Consider the following 22,242-nt stretch of genomic DNA (forward strand, 5'->3'; position numbering starts at 1 on the left):
CAATAAACTAATTCAAAAGGAATAAAACCTGTAGATTCATTAGGTGAATCTCTAGTGGCAAACAAAAGAAACTCTAACCCTTTTATCACAATCATGGAGATATTCATGACCGTATGCCCTAATCATTGTTTTGAGAGTCTGACGGTACCTTTCTAAAGCTCCTTGTGTCTGTGGGTGGTATGCTGAAGACTTTAACTGTGGCATACCCAAGTTACTCATAACCTCCTGAAAAATTTTAGACATAAAGTTGGAACCTTGATCCGACTGAATCTCAATCGGTAATCCATATCTAGTGAAGAACTGAGTTAACTTCAGTACCACTACCTTAGCAGAAATTGTTCTTAACGGAATGGCCTCTGGGAACCAAGTAGCCATATCCATGAACGTGAGTATATATTGGTGTCCCGCGTTTGTTTTTGGTAAAGGTCCGACACAGTCTACCAACACCGTACTAATTGGTTCCCCAATATCTGCAATGGGCATTAGAGGTGCCGGTTTTATGGCAGGTTGCAGTTTTCCCACTATCTGGCACATATGGCATGTTTTACAAAACTGCCCCACGTCCTTGGAAAGACCTGGCCAGTAAAAAATGTCGACTTATATGTGATTTGGTCTTCCGGATCCGCACATGTCCCACTATAGGAGTTTCATGGGCTATCCTTAATAGTTCCCAGTGATACTTTGGTGGTACCACTATCTGATGAATTTCCATCCATTCTTCATCCGTAGGTTTGTGAGGAGGTCTCCACTTCCTCATCAGAATCTCATTTTTAATATAGTAGCCTTCTGGAACTCCCTTTTGCCTCAGCTTCAGTTAGAGCTGATTATGCCACTTTATTTAACTCTGGATCAGCTTGCTGAGCCTAGATCAGAGAAGACTTACTGAACATTTCCTCCGGATTATCCAAATCCCTAAAGAAAGTTTCAGACATTCGGCTATCTGACAGTGGTGCTAATTTTATCTCCAACAACGGAACTTTTTTAGTCATTGCTGTACTGCAGTTCCCATCCTTAGGTGACCCAAAGAACATGAAGCTAACAATTTTTAGTGATGCTTCACATGCTAATCTTGCTGATGGGTATTCGAGTGCAGCTGGCTTCATAATATTTCTGTTGGGTGACAATGGGAAATGTCCTTTAGCTTGGAAGGCTAAGAAAATAAAACTGGTTGTTAAAAGCGTGTTAGCTGTAGAAAATCAGGGTCTTGTGGAGGCAGTGGATATGAGATTACTACTCTCTTCACTTGCATATAATCAAACCATTGATACACAGTTAACAATTGCTCGGGTTACTACACATGAAAAATTTCCTGGAACCTTTTGCTACAACTGTCTGTCTCTGTAACTTAGCTTGGTTTTTCCATGATTACTGGAGAAGCTACTGCTTTTGTTCCAGCCAAATCATTCCCCAGGAGTAGGTCAACTCCATCTACAGGCAAACTATGGACAACTTCTACCTAAACGGACATTAGGTCACCCTTTCGGTGCATCGGATACAAAGGTACGGGTATATACTCCCCGCCAATACCATTCACTAAAACATTGGCATTCAGTGCGCTCTCTGGTGTAAATATTATGCCTTTCCCCAGCTAAAGAGTTTGGGTGCTTCCTGCATCCCTAAGTATTATTATTGGTTTGCCTACCTCACTTGAGGGATAAGGAGTTACTTTTCCTTTCAACAGGAATTCCCTATAACTCTCAGGTATCTTATTCACAACCCCTGCACTCAGTGGTTTTTGTCTTTAGCCTTGCAACTGCAGTCAAAGCTACAGCCTGATCTGTCGTACTCTTGGTCAGGGCCCCTTTCTCTGCATTGGCTTTGTGTACCCCAATAAGTCCCATGGGTTTACTCCGCAACTTCCAACATTCTGCACGAAGATGTCCCACCTTGTGACGATGGTAACACTTAGGCTTGCGGACCTCACTTCCACCCTCAGCACCTTCCTTTCTGGCCTGAAGAGGAGATCCTGGGTGTTCCCAGCTGTCCCTTCTTGTCTCCGCTACTTGCCTTCCTTTCACCCTCCCACCTTCGATCTTTCTTGGGTTTGTGGGGGTGACAGTCAAGGTTTGGGCTTATTAACAAGCTCATAATCATCAGCAATTTCCATTGCCTTTCTGGCCATTGAAACCTTCTGGTTCTCTGCATGGGTTCTTACTAACGGAGGGAATGAATTTTTAAATTCTTCCAGGAGAATTAGTTCCCAAGATTCTCATGTGGCATCCATCTTTTGTGCCTGTATCTAATGATCAAAATTAATTTGCTTTACCCTCTCAAATTCTGTGCAAGTCTGCCAAGACGGTCTCTGGAGATGCTGAAACTTCTGCCTGTACACTTCAGGGACTAACTCATACGCAGTGAGAATATCCTTTTTTGCCATCTTATAGTCTGCAGAAGCCTCCTCAGAAAGCATGGCATAAACTTCATGAGCTCTGCCCAACAACTGCTTTGCATAAGCAGTGTCCAGCTTTCCTTTGGCCACTTCAACTGTTTGGCTATCTTTTCAAAAGAAATGAAAAATGCCTCGACGTCCCTTCTTCAAATTTCAGGAGGGCTTGTACAAATTTAAATAGTTCTCCACTGGGTCCTTGGCTAGAGCCAGATCTTAGAATTTTCCCAGAAGTCAAGACCACTCTTTTGTCTTTGTTCCATCTTTTAAAATTCGAAATCCTTTTCTCTTTCTCTCTCTTTCCCTTTCCTTTTCCTCAAGTTCAAGTTTTTTCATTGTCAATTCTTTTTCCAGTTCAGGTTTTTTCATTTGTAACTGAATTTTAGCTGTTTCATCTGCACTACCCTGTGGTTTGCTTCCTCCTTCCAGTTTCAAATGCTGTGCTATTACTTCAATTATGTCTGCTTTCTTAGCTCCTGATTTTAACTCTAACACCAACAGTTTTGCCAAATCCTTTAATTTAACCTTGGTTCTGTGTCTCAAATCACTCTGATACATCCTCCTTCCCCAGAAAAGTCGCAGCAACTGTAAAAGACATTCCAGTAGAGTAAACTTTATTCTATTGCACAAGAAACCTTTTTTTTTCTCGTTTATTCTAGTTCCACTTCTCCACAGGTCACAACATATATTTAAATTTCCCACTTACTGATATGGTCAATCATATACTCTATTTTTCCCAGAATAAAACACATTTACCATGTTTCTTAAATGAACAACAAAATTATCAGTTTATTATAAAACCAGTCTTAACCAGTAAGACGTAAAGCATAAACACACGGATTGAAATTTTAAAGTTCCCTTTTATCTTAGCCACACACACACACACCGGTTAACTGCAAAAATAAAAGGGAATTTTGTTCCCTCTGTTACAGAAAAAAAAAACACATGGGCTGAATACTTGTTCATTCCTGAAGAAAACAGCTGATGAGATAGGTTGTGTTCCAAAACTGGCATACAGTCTAGCCTCCCAGTACACGTAGACGGGTTAATGGGATCTTTTAGAACAGTTCTTTTCAGATGACGTTGATAATTCGTTTAGTAGGCTTTTCTTCAAAGACAGGAGATGAGATGAGTTGACACAGTGGAATTCTCAGGGTCTTTTAGAGATGTGCTGGAAAACTGAGCTGGAATGTGGTCTTCTCTCATTCCTTAGGAATTCTCTTCTCATTCTGCAGGCTTGACTCTTCAAACATTCAGCAAGAATCTGGTTGCTTCCTCCGTGACACTTCGTCAGCAGCAGGCGCTACCTTTATGTCATTCCAGCAGATAAACACTGACACTACAGCCAAAAGCTTGCGGGTTTGCTGCTCTCTCAGGTGCATGCTGCTGCTCCTGGGCTTGCCCTGTCTAAGAGCACGTGACTGTCACTTCTCTGCCCACATCTTCCCAAGTTATCAGGGTTTCTGTTCTATTTATAACTTGAGTCATGTGACAACCAGTAAACGTTGTTGCCAAACCAGTTCTTTCAGTGTCCTCTTGATGACTCTCTTGGAAAAAAAACTGGTCCAACATTTCTTCAGTTTGACTATAAATTCCTCAAAACAAATCTTAACAAAAAACTGAAGCACTTCCATATCACTAATAGCAATCAATCAATTATTCCACAACAGACCCAGGCAAGAGGCAAGGAAAAGTCCAGTGGTGGAGAACTTTAGGAAAGTTACTTCTTACCATACACCATGTTTCAAACTAGTCATATGTATCCCGAAATGTTATTTTCTGAACATCTCAGTGTCGCCGTGGCTCAATGGGTAACGCTCTCGTTTCTGTGTCACAAGGTTGTGCATTTGAGTCCCACTCCAGAGACTCAAGTTTAGAATCTATGCTAACATTCAAGTGAAGTATTACTGGACTGCTACATTGTTGGAGGAGTTGTCTTTCAGAAAAGACATTAAACCGAGGCCCTATCTGCTTTCTAAATTGGACTAAAAGATCCCATGACACTGTTTTGAAGAAGAGCAAGGGAGTTATCCCTGGTGTCCTGGTCAATATTCTTCAGTCAATAGCACATTTGTTACAGCCTCAGTGAGACTGTTGACGTTAAAAATACGAGATATGAACCCCCAGCCCAATTTAAAGAATTGCATGACAAAATTTCACATTTTAAGACTTGTGTTATATCAACTATATTAAAAGAAATTCACAAGTCATACTTTGTAAGTAGCTGATATCCCAGATTGCAAAGAAAGATATTTTCCTTACTTATTAAAATACTTTAAAACTTCACACCTTACTTATGTGTTACACAGTCCTCTTTGATGACAAAATCTTTGCAGTTAAAAGTCCCAAACTCCTCCCAGTCGCAATAGGTTGGACCTCTCAGACCTTTTCAAAATTAGTGTCCTCTTTTCTCACTTCTCCAAGCATTTCCAACCTGGACATCCATGAGTGAGACAATTCCTGATGATCCTGTTGGTCTTTTCCTTCTCTGCAAGCCTTAACTTTCAAAACAGGTTCAGGTCTTCGCAGCCTTTCGCTGTATCAGGCTTCTGAGAGCAGGTGTTCCCTCTCTCGAGGCTGCCATTGCTGCTTATTTTCCTTTCTTGCAGCCTGCTCTGAGGCTGCCACCGCTGGTCTTCTGTACGGCCTGTCTGCCTTCAAAAAAACCTGTTAAATTTATCTAGAATCAAACATCAATAGCTCATTGTCCTTTTCCAATATGCAAAGTCCAGAAGTCTGGTTTCATATAACCACCTGGGCCTTCATTACCCCCCAATCATTCTGGTTACTCTCTTCTGTATCCTTTCAATAACTGCAATATCCTTTCTGTAAAATGGTGACCAGAACTGTACACAGTATTCCAAGTGCAGTTGCACCAATGATTTATAGAGTGGCAGGAGTACCACACTATTTTAGCTTAATATTGACCTTTTAATTGATCCCAACATCTGACTTGCTTCACACATTTGCCACTGAGCATTGTTGTCAGAGATTCAAACTATTGTCAATCAGGACCCCTAGATCACTTTCATTTTCCATATACATTATTTTCGTATGTGTAAGATATGTATAGTGTACCTATAATGTGTATATGTATATATGCATATTTGTATAAATATATTAAACTTACAATATATTGGCCCGTCTAAAATTTCATTAAAAAATACCAGAGATTTTACAGTTTGTAGCAAGACTGGGCTTTACTTCTATCATAATATATTAATAGGCAATTGCATGGATCCCAGTGTGACACCATATTTAAATAACTCATGAACTTGCCTGGGCAAACAATCTGAGCCTTGTAGTCTGTGTGTAATGCAGTCAGGACCATTCATCATTTAAGTCTGATAATTGGTATCCTTCATTATTCTGTGGAAAATGTATCTCAGAAAAACTGAGACCCACAGTTACATACGAGCATTAGGAGCAGGAGTAGGCCTGGTCTGCCATTCAACAAGATCATGGCTGATCTGATTGTAACCTCAACTCCACATTCCCGCCTACCCCCAATAAACTTTCATCCCCTTGCTTATCAAGAATCTATCTACCTCTGTCTTAAAAATATTCAAGGACTCTTCCTCAAAAGGCGGTGGAAGTAGAGTTCCAAAGACTCACGATCCTCTGAGAGAAAACTTTTCTCCTTATCCCTGTCTTAAATAGGCCCCCAAATGCTAGATTCTCCAACAAGAGGAAACATCCTTTCCACACTCCTGCTCCTAATTTGTATGCTCTTATGTAACTGTGGGTCTCAGTTTTTCTGAGATGCATTTTCCACAGAATAATGAAGGATGCCAATTATCAGACTTAAATGATGAATGGTCCTGGCTGCATTACACACAGACGACATGGCTGAGATTGTCAAGACCCCTCAGAATCTTGTATGTTTCAATCAAGTCGCCTCTTACTCTTCTAAACTCCAGCTGATACAAGCCTAGCCTGTCCAATCTTTCCTCATAAGACAACTCGCCCCGCCCATTCCAGGTATTTGTCTAGTAAATCTTCTCTGAACTGCTTCCAACGCATTTGCATCCTTCCTTAAATAAGGAGAACAATACTGTACACAAGACGCCAGATGTGGTCTCACCAATGCCCTGTATAGCTGAAGCATAACCTCCCTACTTTTGTATTCAATTCTCCTCACAATAAATGATTATATTCTATAGGCTTTCCTAATTACTTGCTATACCTGCATACTAACCTTTTGTAATTCATGCACGAGAACACCCAGATCCCTCTGGATCTCAAAGCTCTGAAATTTCTCCCCATTTAGATAATATGCTTTTTTATTCTTCCTGCCAAAATGGACAATTTCACATTTTCTCACCTTATACTCCATTTGCCATATCTTTGCCCACTCACATTATCTATCTATATTCCTTGTAGCCTCCTTATGTCATCTTCACAATTTACTTTCCTACCTATCTTTGTGTCATCAGAAAATTTAGCAACCATACCTTTAATTCCTTCATCTAAGTCATTTATATAAATTGTAAAAGGTTGAGGCCCCAGCACTGATCCCTGTGACACACCACTCGTTACATCTTGCCAACTAGAAAATGACCCATTTATGCCTACTCTTTGTTTCCTATTAGCTGGCCAATCTTCTATCCATGTAAATATGTTACCCCCTACACCACGAGCTTTTATTTTCTGCAATAACTTTTGACGTGACACCTTATCAAATGACTTCTGGAAATCTAAGTACAGTACATCCACTGGTTCCCCTTTATCCACAGTATATGTTACTTCTTCAAAGAACTCCAATAAATTGGTTAAACATGATTTCCCTTTCACAAAACCATGTTGACTCTGCCTGATTACCTTGAATTTTTCTAAGTGCCCTGCTATAACATCTTTAATAATAGCTTCCAACATTTTCCCCAAGACAGATGTTAAACTAACTGGCCTGTAGTTTCCTGCTCTCTGTCTCTGTCCCTTTTTGAATAAAGGAGTTATAATGGGCTATTTTCCAATCGAATGGAACCTTCCCCGAATCTAGGGAATTTTGGAAAATTAAAACCAGCGCGTCAACTATCTCACAAGCCATTCTTCTAAAGACCCTATGATGAAGTAAATCAGGACACAGGGACTTGCCAGCCCACAGCTCCTTCAATTTGTTCAGTGCCACTTCCCTGGTGATTGTAATTTTCTTGAGTTTCTCTCTCCCTTCCATTTCCTGATTTATAGCTGTTTCTGAGATGTTGTTTATATCCTGGTGAAGACCGATGCAAAAAACCTGTTCAATTCATCTGCCATCTCCTTATTTTCCATTATTAATTCCCCAGACTCACTTTCTATAGGATAAATGCTCACTTTGTTAACTCTTTTAATTTTTAAATATCTATAGAAACTCTTACTGTCTGTTTTTATATTTCTATTTAGCTTTCTCTCATACTTTAATTTTTCCCTCCTTTTAATCTTTTAGTCATTCTTTGCTACTTTTTATATTCTGTCCAATTTTCTGACCCACCCATTTTTGCACAATTATATGATTTTTCTTTAAGCTTGATACTATCTTTAACTTTTTTAGTTAACCATGGATAGTGGGTCCTCCCCTTGGAAATTTTCTTTCTTGTTGGAATGTATCTATTCTGTGTATTCAGAAATATCCCCTTAAATGTCTGCCACTGCATCTGTATTGACTATCCCTTAACCTACTTTGCCCGTTCACTTTAACCTGCATGAACATCATATTACATGAAATATAGAGTTTATAAATAGAAATCACTTTATTTTGGGGTTTTTTGTTTACCATTTTCTTTCTCTACAGGAAGTTCAAGAGCTGGCCTTCTCCATCCTTCATGACCCCGATGAGGCCCTGAACTTCATCGCCCCGAACAAATATGAGGTAAATGATCATTATTTGATGCAAGGCTTGATAGAGAAGGTGGTCAAGAGCAAAACCCACTCTTGACTGTATAATCACAGTGAACCTGTTGGGCTGAATTTTACAATTTTTCCAAAACGGCAGGGCGCCTGCGCGGGACTTGCACCACAGAGCCGCCACGATATTATATGCGACAGCTTATTTACGTGGCTGGGCCGGACTGTCCCCATGACGTGCAGGGGGCGGGCGTTCCATCCCCGGCAACAGCGTCCGGCGCCGTTTTTAAAGGGCTTTCAGCCTTTCAATGTAAGTTTTAAATTTTTAAAGAAACCTGATTATAAAAAACTGAATAAAATTATCGCAACCCTCTCCCACCACCACCCCCCAATGACCTTAAAATTTATTACTTGCCATAACCCCCCAACAAAAAAAACTTACCTTGCGATCCTGACCTTCCCCCCGCCACACCCCAAAGTTAATGAACTATGAACTTTACTCCTTCCCAACACCCTCTAGATCAATCAAAAAAAGATTTGACCCCGCTTCCCCATCCCCAGTTCTGAAAACTTACCTCCTCACCCCTCCCCACCAGTGTTGCTCTACACTTCACTGGTTGGAGTTCGGATGGCACGGGAGTGCCAGCCAGCCGCTGACCATAATATCGGAACGGGGCAGCCGTGCAACAAGGTAAGTAATTATTCGTTCGTTAGCATCCATTAACATATTTCAAATTTGGTCCCATCACCAAGTGATGGGGGAGTGGGCTGTCCGAAGGCCTCGCCACCACTGGTAATATGGGGCGGGGCCTTCCTGACGTCAAGGCCCATGCCGGTAGAGGCCTGCTACCTGACCCGGACCCGACGACGTGTCTGGTCGGGCCCAGCTTTGTGGTCCAGTTTTCGGGCTCAGCCGGGCTAAGTACAAGTTGGGTCGGGTCAGGCCGGACACACACACGGTAAGTGCTCTGCTGATAAGTATTCAAAATAAAAAACTTAGCTGAGCTGGGAGTCTGAGACAAAACTGAGTCTGTGCAGTGAGCGAGTGACGTCACTGTGACGTCATCATGCATGTGCTGCAGGTTCGGTGTCAGGAAGGCAAGTAAAGGGATGGTCGAGTCGGGTCAGGGTCAGGTCGGGCCTAGGGCTAAATCAGAGGGACTCGGGCCAGGTCCGGGTCCACTGTGGTTCGTTCGGGTCAGGTTCTTTTTTCCGGTTCTGAACAGGCCTCGACATGGCGGGCCTCTTCCAGAGGCATTTCCCGGGTCCCCCGCCATGACCCCCGACGTTGGGGGGACCGGTAAAATTCTGCCCGTTATCTTCCATGTCGCATAGCTAGTATTATCTGGAAGGCTAGTTCTGTTGATGTGCTGCACAGCACTCCATCTTAAAGGGTCTAGTGCTTGATTTGCTGTGGAATTTTCTTCTTTGCATATGCTGTATTATGTCCTTTTTATACTCCTGCATCACCACACCTCTCCTCTCCTGAAGATGCTGTCATACAGTTTCACAGTCTAGTTGCCATCTAGGACCTTGCCTAGGTGGTCACTGGTTGTGAGTCTTGACGGTGGGTGTCAGCAGGCCCACCATGGTGGGGTCATCACAGTGAAGCCTGATCCTGTTTTCACCCAGTGCCCACACCTGTGCACTTTTAGCAGAGGTACTGGATAGTGACCAGAAGTGGGAATTCCATCCCTCCCATAATCCCTGCTACCCGCCGATGGGCACTGAGGCCAACTATAACACACCTCTTGCCAATTCTGCTGAGATGAGCTAACTCAGCTCAGTGTGGATCAAACCTGGGATCTCGGTGGTCTGTATAGCTCAGCCACTCTCTGGATATACTCACTATTAGTGGATTTCCCTGACTCCAACCTTTTTAAAAGTGCTGGTATCTTTGATGTGGTTTTGTCCACATTGAAACTGCTGGCTCAAAATAGCACAAATTGAAGTAGCTTTTCATCAGAGGATAACTCAAAGTATATTCCTGTAGAAACAAATGAGAGTTATTTGCACACAAATAATTACCTTAGTATTAAGGTTTCCCCATTTAATGCTGTTAAGGTAAACTTGATTAACAAAGGGCCTGCAAGTCAAAGGTTATTGGCAAAACAAATGTTGCAGAAAACCACGACTCTACTTCTGTTGGTAGGGGAATTGCCTGAAAAACTCAATGCAGAGAATTAAAAACTGCAAAGCTGGAAATGCACAGCGGGTCCGTCTGCATCTGAGAAGATAGGGTCATATTGAGTACAGAGCATTCGTTTGAAAACTGTAAGAAGAGAGGCAGGTGAGCCCCAGTACAGGCCTGTCAATACAAAGGGCAGATTAACTGCTATTGTTTGAGCTTTCACCGAGTATTTTTAGCTTGAGCTCCATAGGCTGAGTCAACTGTAAACTGAAACTTGCACCCTTATGTATGCTGTGAATGGGGTAGCATGCAACTGATCTAACAAATACCCTTCAAATAAGTTATTACACAATCTCTCCTGTCCACTCTGAAAGGTTGTATATACCACAGAGCTGGGTTTAAGCTAAGTTTCGGAAAGCATTAGATAAGTTACTACATAAGAGATGTGAAAATGAAGGAACATGCTATTAAAGAGATGGATAGAGGGAAGGTTAGGAGACTGAAAACAGATGATAAAAATTAATGTCAAGTTTTACTGATTGTGGACAATGGTATGCTATCAAACTTTTTTTTGTTTTAAGTTATTTACATAAATGATTCAGACATAGGCACAAGATGAAATTTGCTGATTATATCAAATTAAGAGGCATGCAGAATTGTTCACAAGAATGTAGGAATTACGACAAGACATGGACAGGAGTGGGAAGGTAGGTGGCAAATGCAATTACAGTGCAGAGAAATATGAAATAGTACATGCAGGAGGAGAGCCTGACTGAGGAAGGCCATTCAGTGTTTCAAGCCTGCTCCACCATTCAGTTAGATCATGGCTGATCTATATCTTAACTCCATCCTCCCGCTTTGGTTCTAAAAACCTTATATCCTTGCCTAATAAAAATCAATCAAACTCCGCTTAGCAATTTTCAATTGACCCATCCTCAACGGTCTTTTGGATGAGACAGTTCCATATTTCTACTATCCTTTGTGAAGAAGTGCTTCCTGACATCACCCGTGAAAGACCTAACTCTAATTTTAAAATTGAATCACCTTGTTCTGGACTCCACCACCAGAGGAAAATGTTTCCTTATCAAATCCTTTAATCCTCTTATACACCTCAATTAGATCACCCCTTGATACAATCATGACAATCATAGCTATGAGGGAGGATGATATGCTAGAAGGATCATCAAATAAGGCCATATAGTTTGAACTGAGAAACAAAAAGGGGCAATCACACTGCTGAGAATATACTATAGAACCCCAAACAATTAGAGGGAGATAGAAGAGCAAATATGTAGGCAAATTGCTGAGAAGTGCAGAAATAATTGGTGGATTTTCCCAGGCAAGGCAGGCAGGTTTGGGTGTGTGAGGGAAGTTAGATCCCCTAAAAGTGACGTCGGGTTGGGATCTCGACAACATCCCGCCCTCTTTCAATGGAACGGGATTGAAGGCGAGCGGGAAGCCCTGTGCAGCTGTCGGGTAAGTAATTAAAATAATCAAATAGACCATTAAGTACCGTATTAACACTCAAATTTGGATTCAACAGCCAGGGCACCTGTTTCCTGACCTGTCAGCATGGTCACTGAGGCATGGCCACAGTGGGGAGTACTTCTTCAGTGAAACTGACAGGCTGGGAGGGCTTCAATCAGTGAAACTGAAGGGTTCCAGCCATGGCCAAGTGAGAGGCTGCTGCTCAGAGCACTCCTTCTCAGAGAGAGTGCTTTCACTACTGGAGATCTGATTGCCAAATTCTTGGAAGGCACTTCACTTGTCTTGCACTTCACTCAGCTGCACTTCCTGCTGCTTGCCTTCACCACGACGTGGGAGCATCTTGTTCAGCCGGTTTTGCTGAGATGTGATTTAACAAAAGTTGACTGGAAACAGTTACTTGATGTTAAATCAGTGTCAGGAGCGGTGGGACGTATTCAAGGAGGAGATAGATAGAGATTCAGAACAAATATGTTCCCAGAAAATAAAAGGGTGGGACTCCCAAATCTAGACCCATTGATGTCAAAAGAACGCACATCGTAGGATAAGGCAAAAAAGGGAAGCTATGTTGTATATCTAGAAAATGCAGGGATGAAATTAAAAAGTAAATTAGGAAAACAAAGAGGGCATGAAAAAATATTGGCGATTAAAATCAAAGAAAACACAAAAGTCTTACAAATACGTAAAGAGCAGGGGGATAACGAAGGAAGGAATAGGGCCGATTAGAGATCAAAAAGGTAACTTGTGTGTGGAGGCGGAAGACGTGGGCACGGTTCTTGATGAATACTTTGAATCTGTCTTCAGAAAAGATGGAACCATAGAAAAATTACAGCACAGAAGGAGGCCATTCAGCCCATTGTGTCTGCACCGGCCAAAAAATCTAGCCGCCCAATCTAATCTCACCTTCCAGTACCTGGTCTGTAGCCCTGCATGTTACAGCACTTCATGTGCATGTCCAGGTACCTTTTAAATGAGTTGAGGGTTTCTGCCTCCACCACTGTTCTTGGTAGTGAATGCCAGACACCCACCACCCTCTGGGTGAAAAAGTTTTCCCTCATGTCCCCACTAATCCTTCTACCAATCATCTTAAATCTATGCCCCCTGGTAATTGACCTCTCCACTAGGGAAAGCAGGTCCTTCCTGTCTATCTAGGCCCCTCATAGTTTTGTACACCTCAATTAAGTCACCCCTCAGCCTCCTCTGTTCTAAGGAAAACAACTCGAGCCGATCCTATCTTTCCTCATAGCTGCAATTTTCAAGCCCTGGCAACATTCTTGTAAACCTTCTCTGTACTTTTTCCAGAGCAATTTTGACCTTCCTGTAATGTGGTGACCAGAACTGAACACTATATTCCAGGTGTGGCCTAACCAGTGTTTTATACAACATTACATCCCTGCTTTTGTATTTAATACTTCAGCCAATAAAGAAAAGCATTCCATATGCCTTCTTCACCACTCTATCTGCCTGGCCTGCCACCTTCAGGGACCTGTGGACATGCACGCCAAGGTCTCTCACTTCTTCTACCCCTCTCAATATCTTCTCATTTATTGTGTATTCCTTCGCTTTGTTTGCCCTCCCCAAATGCATTACTCTGGATTGAATTCCATTTGCCACTTTTCCGCCACTCAACCAAACCATTGCTATTATTTTGGAGTCTACAGCTATCCTCTTCACTATCAACTACATGGCCAATTTTTGTGTCATCAAATTTCCCAATCATGCCTCCCACATTTAAGTCCAAATCATTAATATATACCACAAACAGCAAGGGTCCCAACACTGAGCCCTGTGGAACGTCACTGGAAACCCCTTTCCATTCGCAAAAACATCCGTCGACTACTACCCTTTGCTTCCTGTCACTGAGCCAATTTTGGATCCAACCAGCCACATTCCCCTGTATCCCATGGGCTTTCACTTTTCTGACCAGTCTGCCATGCAGGACCTGGAGTGATGCAAAGTTAAGGAGGAGGTGTGTGAATTATTGGATGGGATAAATATAGTGAGAGAGGAAATATATTAAGGGGTTCAGCATCTTTGAAAGTGGATAAATCACAAGGCTCAAATGAAATGTATTCCAGGCTGTTAAGTGGAGCAAGGGAGGAAATAGTGGAGGCTCAGACCATCATTTTCCAATCCTCTCTGGCTACAGGCGTAGTCCCAGAGGACTGGAGAATAGCTAATGTTGTATTGTTTAAAAGGGAGGAAGGGACAGGCTGAGTAATTACAGGCCGCTCAGCCTAATCTCGGTGGTGTGCAGATTGTTGGAAAAATTTCTGAGGGATAGTATAAATCGACATTTAGAAAGGCATGGATTAATCATGAACAGTCAGCATGAATTTGTTAAGGGCAGGTTGTGTCTGACTAACTAGATTAAATTTTTTGAGGTGGTAACGAGGGTAGGATGTCTGATGTAGTCTATGTGGATTTTAGCAAGGCTTTTGACATGGTCCTACGTGGCAGACTGGTCAGAAAATTAAGAGCCTATGGGATCCCAGGGCAAGTGACCAGTTGGATCCAAAATTGGCTCAGTGGCAGGAAGCAAAGGGTAATGGTTGACGGGTGTTTTGTGACTGGAAGGCTGATTCCAGTCAGGTTCTGCAGGTCTTAGTACTAGGTCCCTTGCTTTCCATGGATATATTCATGATTTAGATTTCAATGTAGGGGCCATGATTAAGAAGTTTGTAAATGATTCAAAAATAGGCTGTGTGATTAACAGTGAGGAAGAAAGGTATTAATAGGAGGGTCAGATGAGCAGAAAAGTGGCAAATGGAATTCATTCTGGAGAAATGTGAGGTAATATATTTGGGGAGGGAAAACAAGGCAAGGGAATACACAATAGATCATAGGATACTGAAAAGTATCAGAGGTACTTTGGGGTGTATGTCCACAGATTCCTGAAGGTGGTTCAGCATATGGGACATTTTCCTTTATTAGCCGAGGCATAGAATATAAAAGCAGGGAGGTTATGCTAAAACTGTATGAAACATTAGTTATTCTACAGCTAGAGTACTGCATACGGTTCTGGTCACCACATTACAGAGACTACAGAAGAGATTTTATGGCACTGTTGCCAGAAATGGAGAATTTCAGCTATGAGGGAAGATTGAATAGGCTGGGGTTGTTTCCTTTGGAACAGAGGAGGCTGAGGGGAGATTTAATTGAAGTGTATAAAATCGAGGGACCTAGATAGAGTGCATAGGAAGGACCTATTTCTGTTAGTAGAGAGGTTAATAACCAGGAGGCATAGATTTGAAGTAATTAGCCAAAGGTTTAAAGGGAATTGAGAATTTTTTTGTCACCTATAGGGTGGTGGGGATCTGGAACTCACTGCCTGAAGGGGTGGTATGAGCAGAACTGCTCATCGCATTTTAAAATACTTGGATATGCACTTGAAGTGTCATAATCTACAGGGCTATGGACAAAGAGCTGGAAAGTGGCATTAGGCTGGATAGCTCTTTTTTAGCTGGCAGACATGATGGGCCGAATGGCCTCCTCCTTCTGTGCCATATATTTTCTGTTTAATCTTCTATACTCCAGGGAATACAAGCCTAGTCTACGCAACCTGTCCTCATAATTCAACCCTTTTAGCTCAGGTATAAATCTGGTGAATCCTTATGGGGTGTGGTGCTCAGAACTGAGTACAGTACTCGAGATGCGTTCTAACCAGAGTTTCCACCCTTTTGTATTCCAACCCCCTTGAGAAAAAGGCCAACACTTATTTGCCTTTTTAAATGTTTTTTTATACCTAGCCATTAGTTTTTAGTGATTATTGTACATGTACCCAAAATATCTCTACTTATCCACAGTTATGAGCTTCTTACTATTTAAAAGATACTGATTTATCTTCCTTCAATATAAAATGGATGACCTCACACTCCACCCCCACCTTTTGCATAAAATTCAACACTTTCCAACTCTTCACGAGCTATTAAACCGATTAACTGCTGCTTTGTACAAGTAAGTATTACATTTGAGCTTTGCCTATTCTGCTACATCCTCCCCACCTTAATCATTAGGTTTATGACCTAGGGAAATGTTGAAGGGTTGAAGAGGCAGAAAGCAGTGACTGTGCAAGACACCGAGAAAGGTGAAGAAAGGTAGGGTGTGATTAGGAATTTGAAAGACAGAATTACAAAAATAGTGAAAGTTGGGCAACTGCCAAGGTGATTATGGGACAGTTAAATGCTAAGTAGGATAATTGTCATCAATTACTGTTTAAACAGATGGTGCAACAAGAATAAAATAGAATCCCTGCAGTTCATATTGAGCTATGTTTGTACATGATGAAGTTGTATTGAGAAGGCAGAACTTTCACAAAGAAAAGAAAATCTTGCATTTATACAGAGGGCATAATTTCAAAGTTTGCAGCTGTCAAAAATCTTGGAATTGAAGACAATAGTGGAGGATAGCAGCAGAATTCAGGAGGATATTGACGGGTGAAATGGTTAGAATCGTAAAATCAGAGAAAGTTGACGGCACAAAAAGAGGCCACTTGGCCCATCATGTCTGTGCCGGTCAAAAAAGATCCACTCATTTTAATCCCACCTTCCAGCATTTGGTCCGTAGCCCTGCAGGTTACGGCACTTGAGGTGCATATCCAGACTACTTTTTGAATGAGTTGAGGGTCTCTGCCTCAACAACCCTTTCAGGCAGTGAGTTCCAGACCCCCACCACCCTCTGGATGAAAATATTTTTCCTCATCTCCCCTCTAATCTTTCTACCAATCACTTTAAATCTATGCCCCCAGTCACTGACCTCTCTGCTAAGGTAAATAGGCCCTTCGGCTCCACTCTATCCAGGCCCCTTAAAGTTTTGTACATTTCAATCAGGTCTCCCCTCAGCCTTCTCTGTTCCGAGGAGAACAATCCCAGCCTATCCAATCTTTCCTCATAGCTGCATTTTTCCAGTCCTGGCAACATCCTGATAAATCTCCTCTGTACCCTCTCCCGTGCAATTACATCCTTTCTGTAATGAGGTGACCAGAACTGCACACGGTACTCAAGTTGTGGCCGAACCAATGAGTTACACAGTTCCAGCGTAACCTCCCTGCTCCTATATTCTGTACCTCAGCTAATAAAGGAAAGGATTCCATATGCCTTCTTAACCACCTTAAAAACCTGTCCTGCTACCTTCAGGGATCTGTGGACATTCACTCCAAGGTCCCTCACTTCCTCTACACTTCTCAGTTTTTTCCATTAATCATGTATTCCTTTGCCTTGTTTGACCTCCCCAAATGCATCACCTCACACTTATTCGGGTTGAATTCCATTTGCCACTTTTCTGCCCATCTGACCAGACCATCAATATCGTTCTGCAGCCTACAGCTATTCTCCTCGCTGTCTACCACATGGCCAATTTTAGTGTCATCTGCAAACTTCTTGATCATGCCCCTTACATATGTAACAAAAAAGCAGGGGACCCGGTACTGAGCCCCGCGGAACACCACTGGAAACAGCCCTCCAGTCGCAAAAACACCCATCAACAATTACCCTTTGTTTCCTGCCACTGAGCCAATTTTGTATCCACCTTGCTACATTTCCCTGAATCCCATGGGATTTTATTTTCTTAATCAGTCTGCCATGTGGGACCTTGTCAAAAGCCTTGCTAAAATCCATGTAGACCACATCAACTGCACTTCTCTCCTCTGTCTTCCTTGTTACTTCAAAAAATTCAATGAAGTTGGTCAGACAAGATCTTCCCTTAACAAATCCATGCTGACTATTCTTGATTAACCTGTGCCTTTCTAAGTGACTTTGTTTATCCTGTCTCTCAGAATAGATTCGAATAATTTGTCCATTACTGAGGTTAGACTGACTGGCCTGTAATTATTCGGTCTATCCCTCGCTCCCTTTTTAAATAGACACATGGCAGATGAAATTTAATGCAGATAAGTGTGAAGTGATGCATTTTGGCAGGAAATGAGAGGTAATATAAATTAAATGGTACAGTTTTAAAGGGGATACAGGAACAGAGAGACTTGGGGTTCACATACACCACCCTTGAAGATGGCAGGAAAAGCTGACAAAGCTGTTTTTTGTTATAAAAAAAAAACCAGATCCTTGGCTTTATAAATAGAGGCATAGAATATAAAAACCGACAAGTTATGTTAAATCCTCTATAAAACACCGGTTAGACCTCAGCTAGAGTATTGTGTCCAGTTCTGGATACCACATCTGAGAAAGGACATCAAGGCCTAGAAGAGGGTGCAGGGGAGATCTACTAGAATGGTACCAGGGATGAAGGACTTCAGTTATCTGGAGAAACTGGGATTGTTCTCCTTAGAGTGGGAAAGGTTAAGGGGAAATTTAATAGAGGTGTTCAAAACTATTTTGGGTTTTGATAGAGTTAATAGGGAGAAACAGTTTCCACTGGTAGAACGGTTGGTAACCAGAGAACACCAATTTTAAATAACTGGCAAAAAAGCCAGGAGGAAGATTAGGAGAAATTTTTATTCAGCAAGTTGGTATGATCTGGAATTGCACTGCCTGAAAGGGCGGCTTTCAAAAGGAAGTTGGATTGCTACTTCAAAAAGAAAAAAATTGCAGGTCTATGGGAAAGGAGTGGGACTAATTGGTAGCTCTTTCAGAGAGCTGGCACAAGTATGATAGGCTGAATGAATGCAAGGAAAAAGGATGCAAGTGTTTGGTGGAAGTTGTTTACAGACCTGATAGCAATGATAAAGTAGTGGAATTCATAAACATGGAGATTAGAGAGGTAATAATGGGAGACTTTAATTTTCACATAGACTGGGAGAAACTCAAACATTTCAAGTTCCAAATGTAGTGAATTTCTTGAGTGTATTTGAGACTGTTTTCTGGAATAATGTGTTCTTGAACCAACAAGAGAACAGGCCTCATTAGATTTAGTGGTAACTAATGAGTCTGAATTAACAGTGAGGAAACCGCTAGCTAACAGTGGCCATAACTTGATTGAATTTGATTTTGGATTTGAGCAGGAGAAGGGTGAGTCATGAACTAAGGTTTGAAATTTAGGTAAGACAGACTTTAGAGGGATGAAGCAAAAATTGACAATGGTTGACTGGGTGGAAGCATTAATGAATACAAGTACAGATGTGCAGCGGGAGGTGTTTAAAGAAGTATTTGGTAGAATACATGACCTAAATCCCCTAAAGGGCAAGAGCTCTACTTGCATAATTAAACAAATTGGTCAACAAAAGGTCTGAGCAAGGGAAGTGTGAGATTGTATAAGCCCTTTCTTTTAGTTTTATACTAAGACCAAAGAACAGTAGAAGTCCCACAGATTGGGAGAGATATAAAGAGCAGCAAAGGAAGACAATGAAAATTGTAAGAGCTACACAAAGGGAATGAGAAAAAAACTCTTCCAATTCAAGAATTGTCCCCTTGGATTGGAAAATGGCCAATATCATTCCACTATTTAAGGGTAAAAGAGAGACCAAGTATAAGCCTATTAGTCTAATGCTTGTTGTGGGGAAGTTATTAGAATCTATTATTGGGAGCAGAGTGACTGAGCACTTGGACAAACATGAACTGGTCAGAGAGCCAGCATAGATTTGTAAAAGGTCTAACCATTGTTATGACCAAAGCGGGAGGAGTGCACTGTTTATTCAATCCCACTTCTCAACAGGTAAGAACATCTATTTAAATTTTCCCACTTACCGAAACCGTCAATCCGACACTCTATTTTTATCCCAGAATAAGGCACACGAATCAGGTTTCTTTAATAAACAACTAAATTATCTTTTTATTATAAACCAGTTCTTAACCAATAATGAAGTAAACATATACGCGAATTGAAATATTAAAGCCCCTTATTTTATCCTAGCCCCCTCTCTCTCACACACACACACACACACACACACACACAACCATTAACGGGAAAAAGGGGATTTTTGTTTCCAGCTGTTACAAGGAAATAGAAGGAATGAAACACAACTTATACTGAATAGAAGATATGGAGGTCCTTTGTTTTCAGGTCGAATAGGCGGCTGCCAGTAGGAATCTTTCCAGGCGATGTTGATGAACAGTCTGGGTAGGCTTTCAAGAAATGCAGCCACAGAAGGCTTCACGTAGGTCTTACATCAGGCATGCAGCAACAAAGGTTTCAGTTCTCTCATATTCGATGCAAAGTTCTTTTAAAGATGCAAGGTTTCTGCAAACGTTCAGGATTTCTTCAAAATACAGGAGGCAACAGTACAGCTTCATACAGGATTTGCTTTTCAAGAGCAGGGATTCTTCAAAGAGAGGTAACAGTTATCTGGGTTTTCTTCTGTTCTCTTTACGGGTCAATAAGCCAACTCCAACTGCCTATATTTAGCCAAATCAGCTGGCTTTTTCTTTTAACAATTCAAAATGAAACTAACTGTTCAGCAATCCTGTGACAGCCATAAATTGTGGTCTGTCATTTCCTTGTAAACATCTGTCCCTTCAGCTCAGAACACAGCCCCCTGTTGGGTTCTTTGCAAACATGTGCCTTCTAGTAAAAACTTGTTTACTGGTCAACCTTTGGTTGACCTTTGTTTTTTAAAAAAAACACCCACAAAGTTCAGCAATCTCCAGATGTTACAATGTCCAAAATTCAACTATAATTTCTTTAAACATATTTTACAAAGATAAACAGAAGCTCTCCCGTAACACCATCATAGTTAAATGTTTGAAGGCGGTAGCTAACACGGTAGATAAGAGAGTGTCTGTAGATGTTATTTTTATAGACATCTGGAAGACATTCGATAAGAAGAAACAGTTTACAAAAATGAGAGCACATGGAATTGGAGGCAATAGGCAGGCAATTGGTTAGAAGGTAAGAGACAGAGTATGGATAAGGGTTATGTACCCCAATTGGCAGGGTGTGACTAGTAGCGTCCCCCAGAGGTCTGTCCAATTGCCTGATCTTTTCACTATATTTTTAAATGACTTTGAGGAAAGAATAAAGAACCATATACAAGTTTGATGATAATATTGGGTTAAGTGACACAAATAGTGTAAATCAGAGCAAAATTTGCAGTGAAATATTGATAGATTAAGTGAATGGTGTGAGGAAAACCACACCTGCCAAGAATGAAGCATATTAATTTTGTCATATGGAACACTAATTGTAAACTCTTACTGGACTGAAAACATAGCTGCACCTACATTCTAAAAGGATAGTGGCTGGAAACATTTGCATTCTAAAAGACAGTTATCTGGTGAAGACAATGGAACTGCTCCCTGATTTAATTAACCAAATGGATTTGGATCAAAAGACATTGGATGTGTGAAAGTCAGCATTCCAGCCCCCTACTGAGGATATCTACCAAGATTGAAAGAGTCCACAAAACCTCGCCAGGCAGGTTGGTCCAAAAAGGGAGCTAATCACATGACTGGCCTGCTGGCCCGCGTTTGGTTTGAATTGTGACACAGGAAAAAAGCAGACTGCAACTGAACTTGAAGAGAGAGCATCTCTCAGTGTCTTTCTCTCACCCTCTCCTGCAAAGACAGGGACCCACAGAAGAAATGAAGCCTCGAGACTGAAAACCATCGAAACAAGTTTGAAAGCGTGTACTTGGCACCAACGAGACGGCAAGATTTAACTGCAACCAAAGGCTTTACATCAAACTCAAAAGACAGAAAATGAACTTCAGCTATTGCTTCAAACCTTTCCCTTTGATTCTTTGTCCTTTTCGGTCTCTATCTGCGTGTGTGTTTATTGCTTATGCATGCTAGCATGGTCGTGTTGCGTATTTCTAGTAGTTTTAACAGAATTTGTGTTTTAAGGTTAATAAACTTGCACCTTTCTTGCTTAAATCTAAGAAAACGTGTCTGGTTGATTTCTTTGCCATTATAATTGGGGAACAGTGAACAAGGATTCACTGAGGGGAAGCTAAAAATATGGTGTTTTTAAAAATTAAAGCCTGTTCCTGCCAAGCCAGGAAAAGGTTGAGAGGGAACTCCTAGACCCCTTTCTCACTTGGTCGTAATAATGGGCAAAATTGTGGCAGATTTATTTATTTATATTTATTTTATTTATTGAGTTCAATATGGAGAAGTGGCCACTTTGGACCTAAGAAAGATAGATCAGAGTATTTTCTAAATGGCAAGAAGCTAGGAACTGTGGATGAACAGAAAGATTTAGGGGCTCCAAGTACAGAAATCACTAAACGGTTGTGGAGAAGTACAAAAATAACTTTAAAAAGCAATGGAGTGTTGGCTTTTATTTCAAGGACTGAAATATGAAGGGGCACATGTTATGTTAGTCATAAAAAGCTCTGGTTAGACCCCATTTAGAGTACTCTGTTCATTTCTGATTACCGCACCCTATTTTGGTCTTGGATGGGATGCAACAGAGATTCACCAGAATGATACCGTGGCTAAGAGTGTTATCTTACAAGGACAGGTTGCATAGACCAGACTTTTATTCCCTTGAGTATAGAAAATTAATAGGAGCTATAATTTAAGTGTTT

At 41.3% G+C, this 22,242-nt stretch overlaps 1 protein-coding gene across 8 annotated transcripts in view; it reads left to right on the forward strand.

Moving 5' to 3' along the window:
- LOC137378036 (engulfment and cell motility protein 2) overlaps positions 1 to 22,242 on the forward strand; it is a 168,772-nt gene that overhangs the window by 141,006 nt on the left and 5,524 nt on the right. For all 8 annotated transcript variants that reach the window (XR_010976543.1, XM_068048077.1, XM_068048083.1 and 5 more), the window contains one exon: positions 8,157 to 8,234. Coding sequence is in view for 7 of the 8 variants with exons in the window: in XM_068048077.1 (XP_067904178.1) it covers positions 8,157 to 8,234 (78 nt within the window). In the remaining variant the exon portion in view is untranslated. The remainder of the gene's footprint in view (positions 1 to 8,156; positions 8,235 to 22,242) is intronic.

This window comes from Heterodontus francisci, chromosome 16 (genome assembly GCF_036365525.1).
Source record: "Heterodontus francisci isolate sHetFra1 chromosome 16, sHetFra1.hap1, whole genome shotgun sequence".
Lineage (NCBI taxonomy): Eukaryota > Metazoa > Chordata > Chondrichthyes > Heterodontiformes > Heterodontidae > Heterodontus > Heterodontus francisci.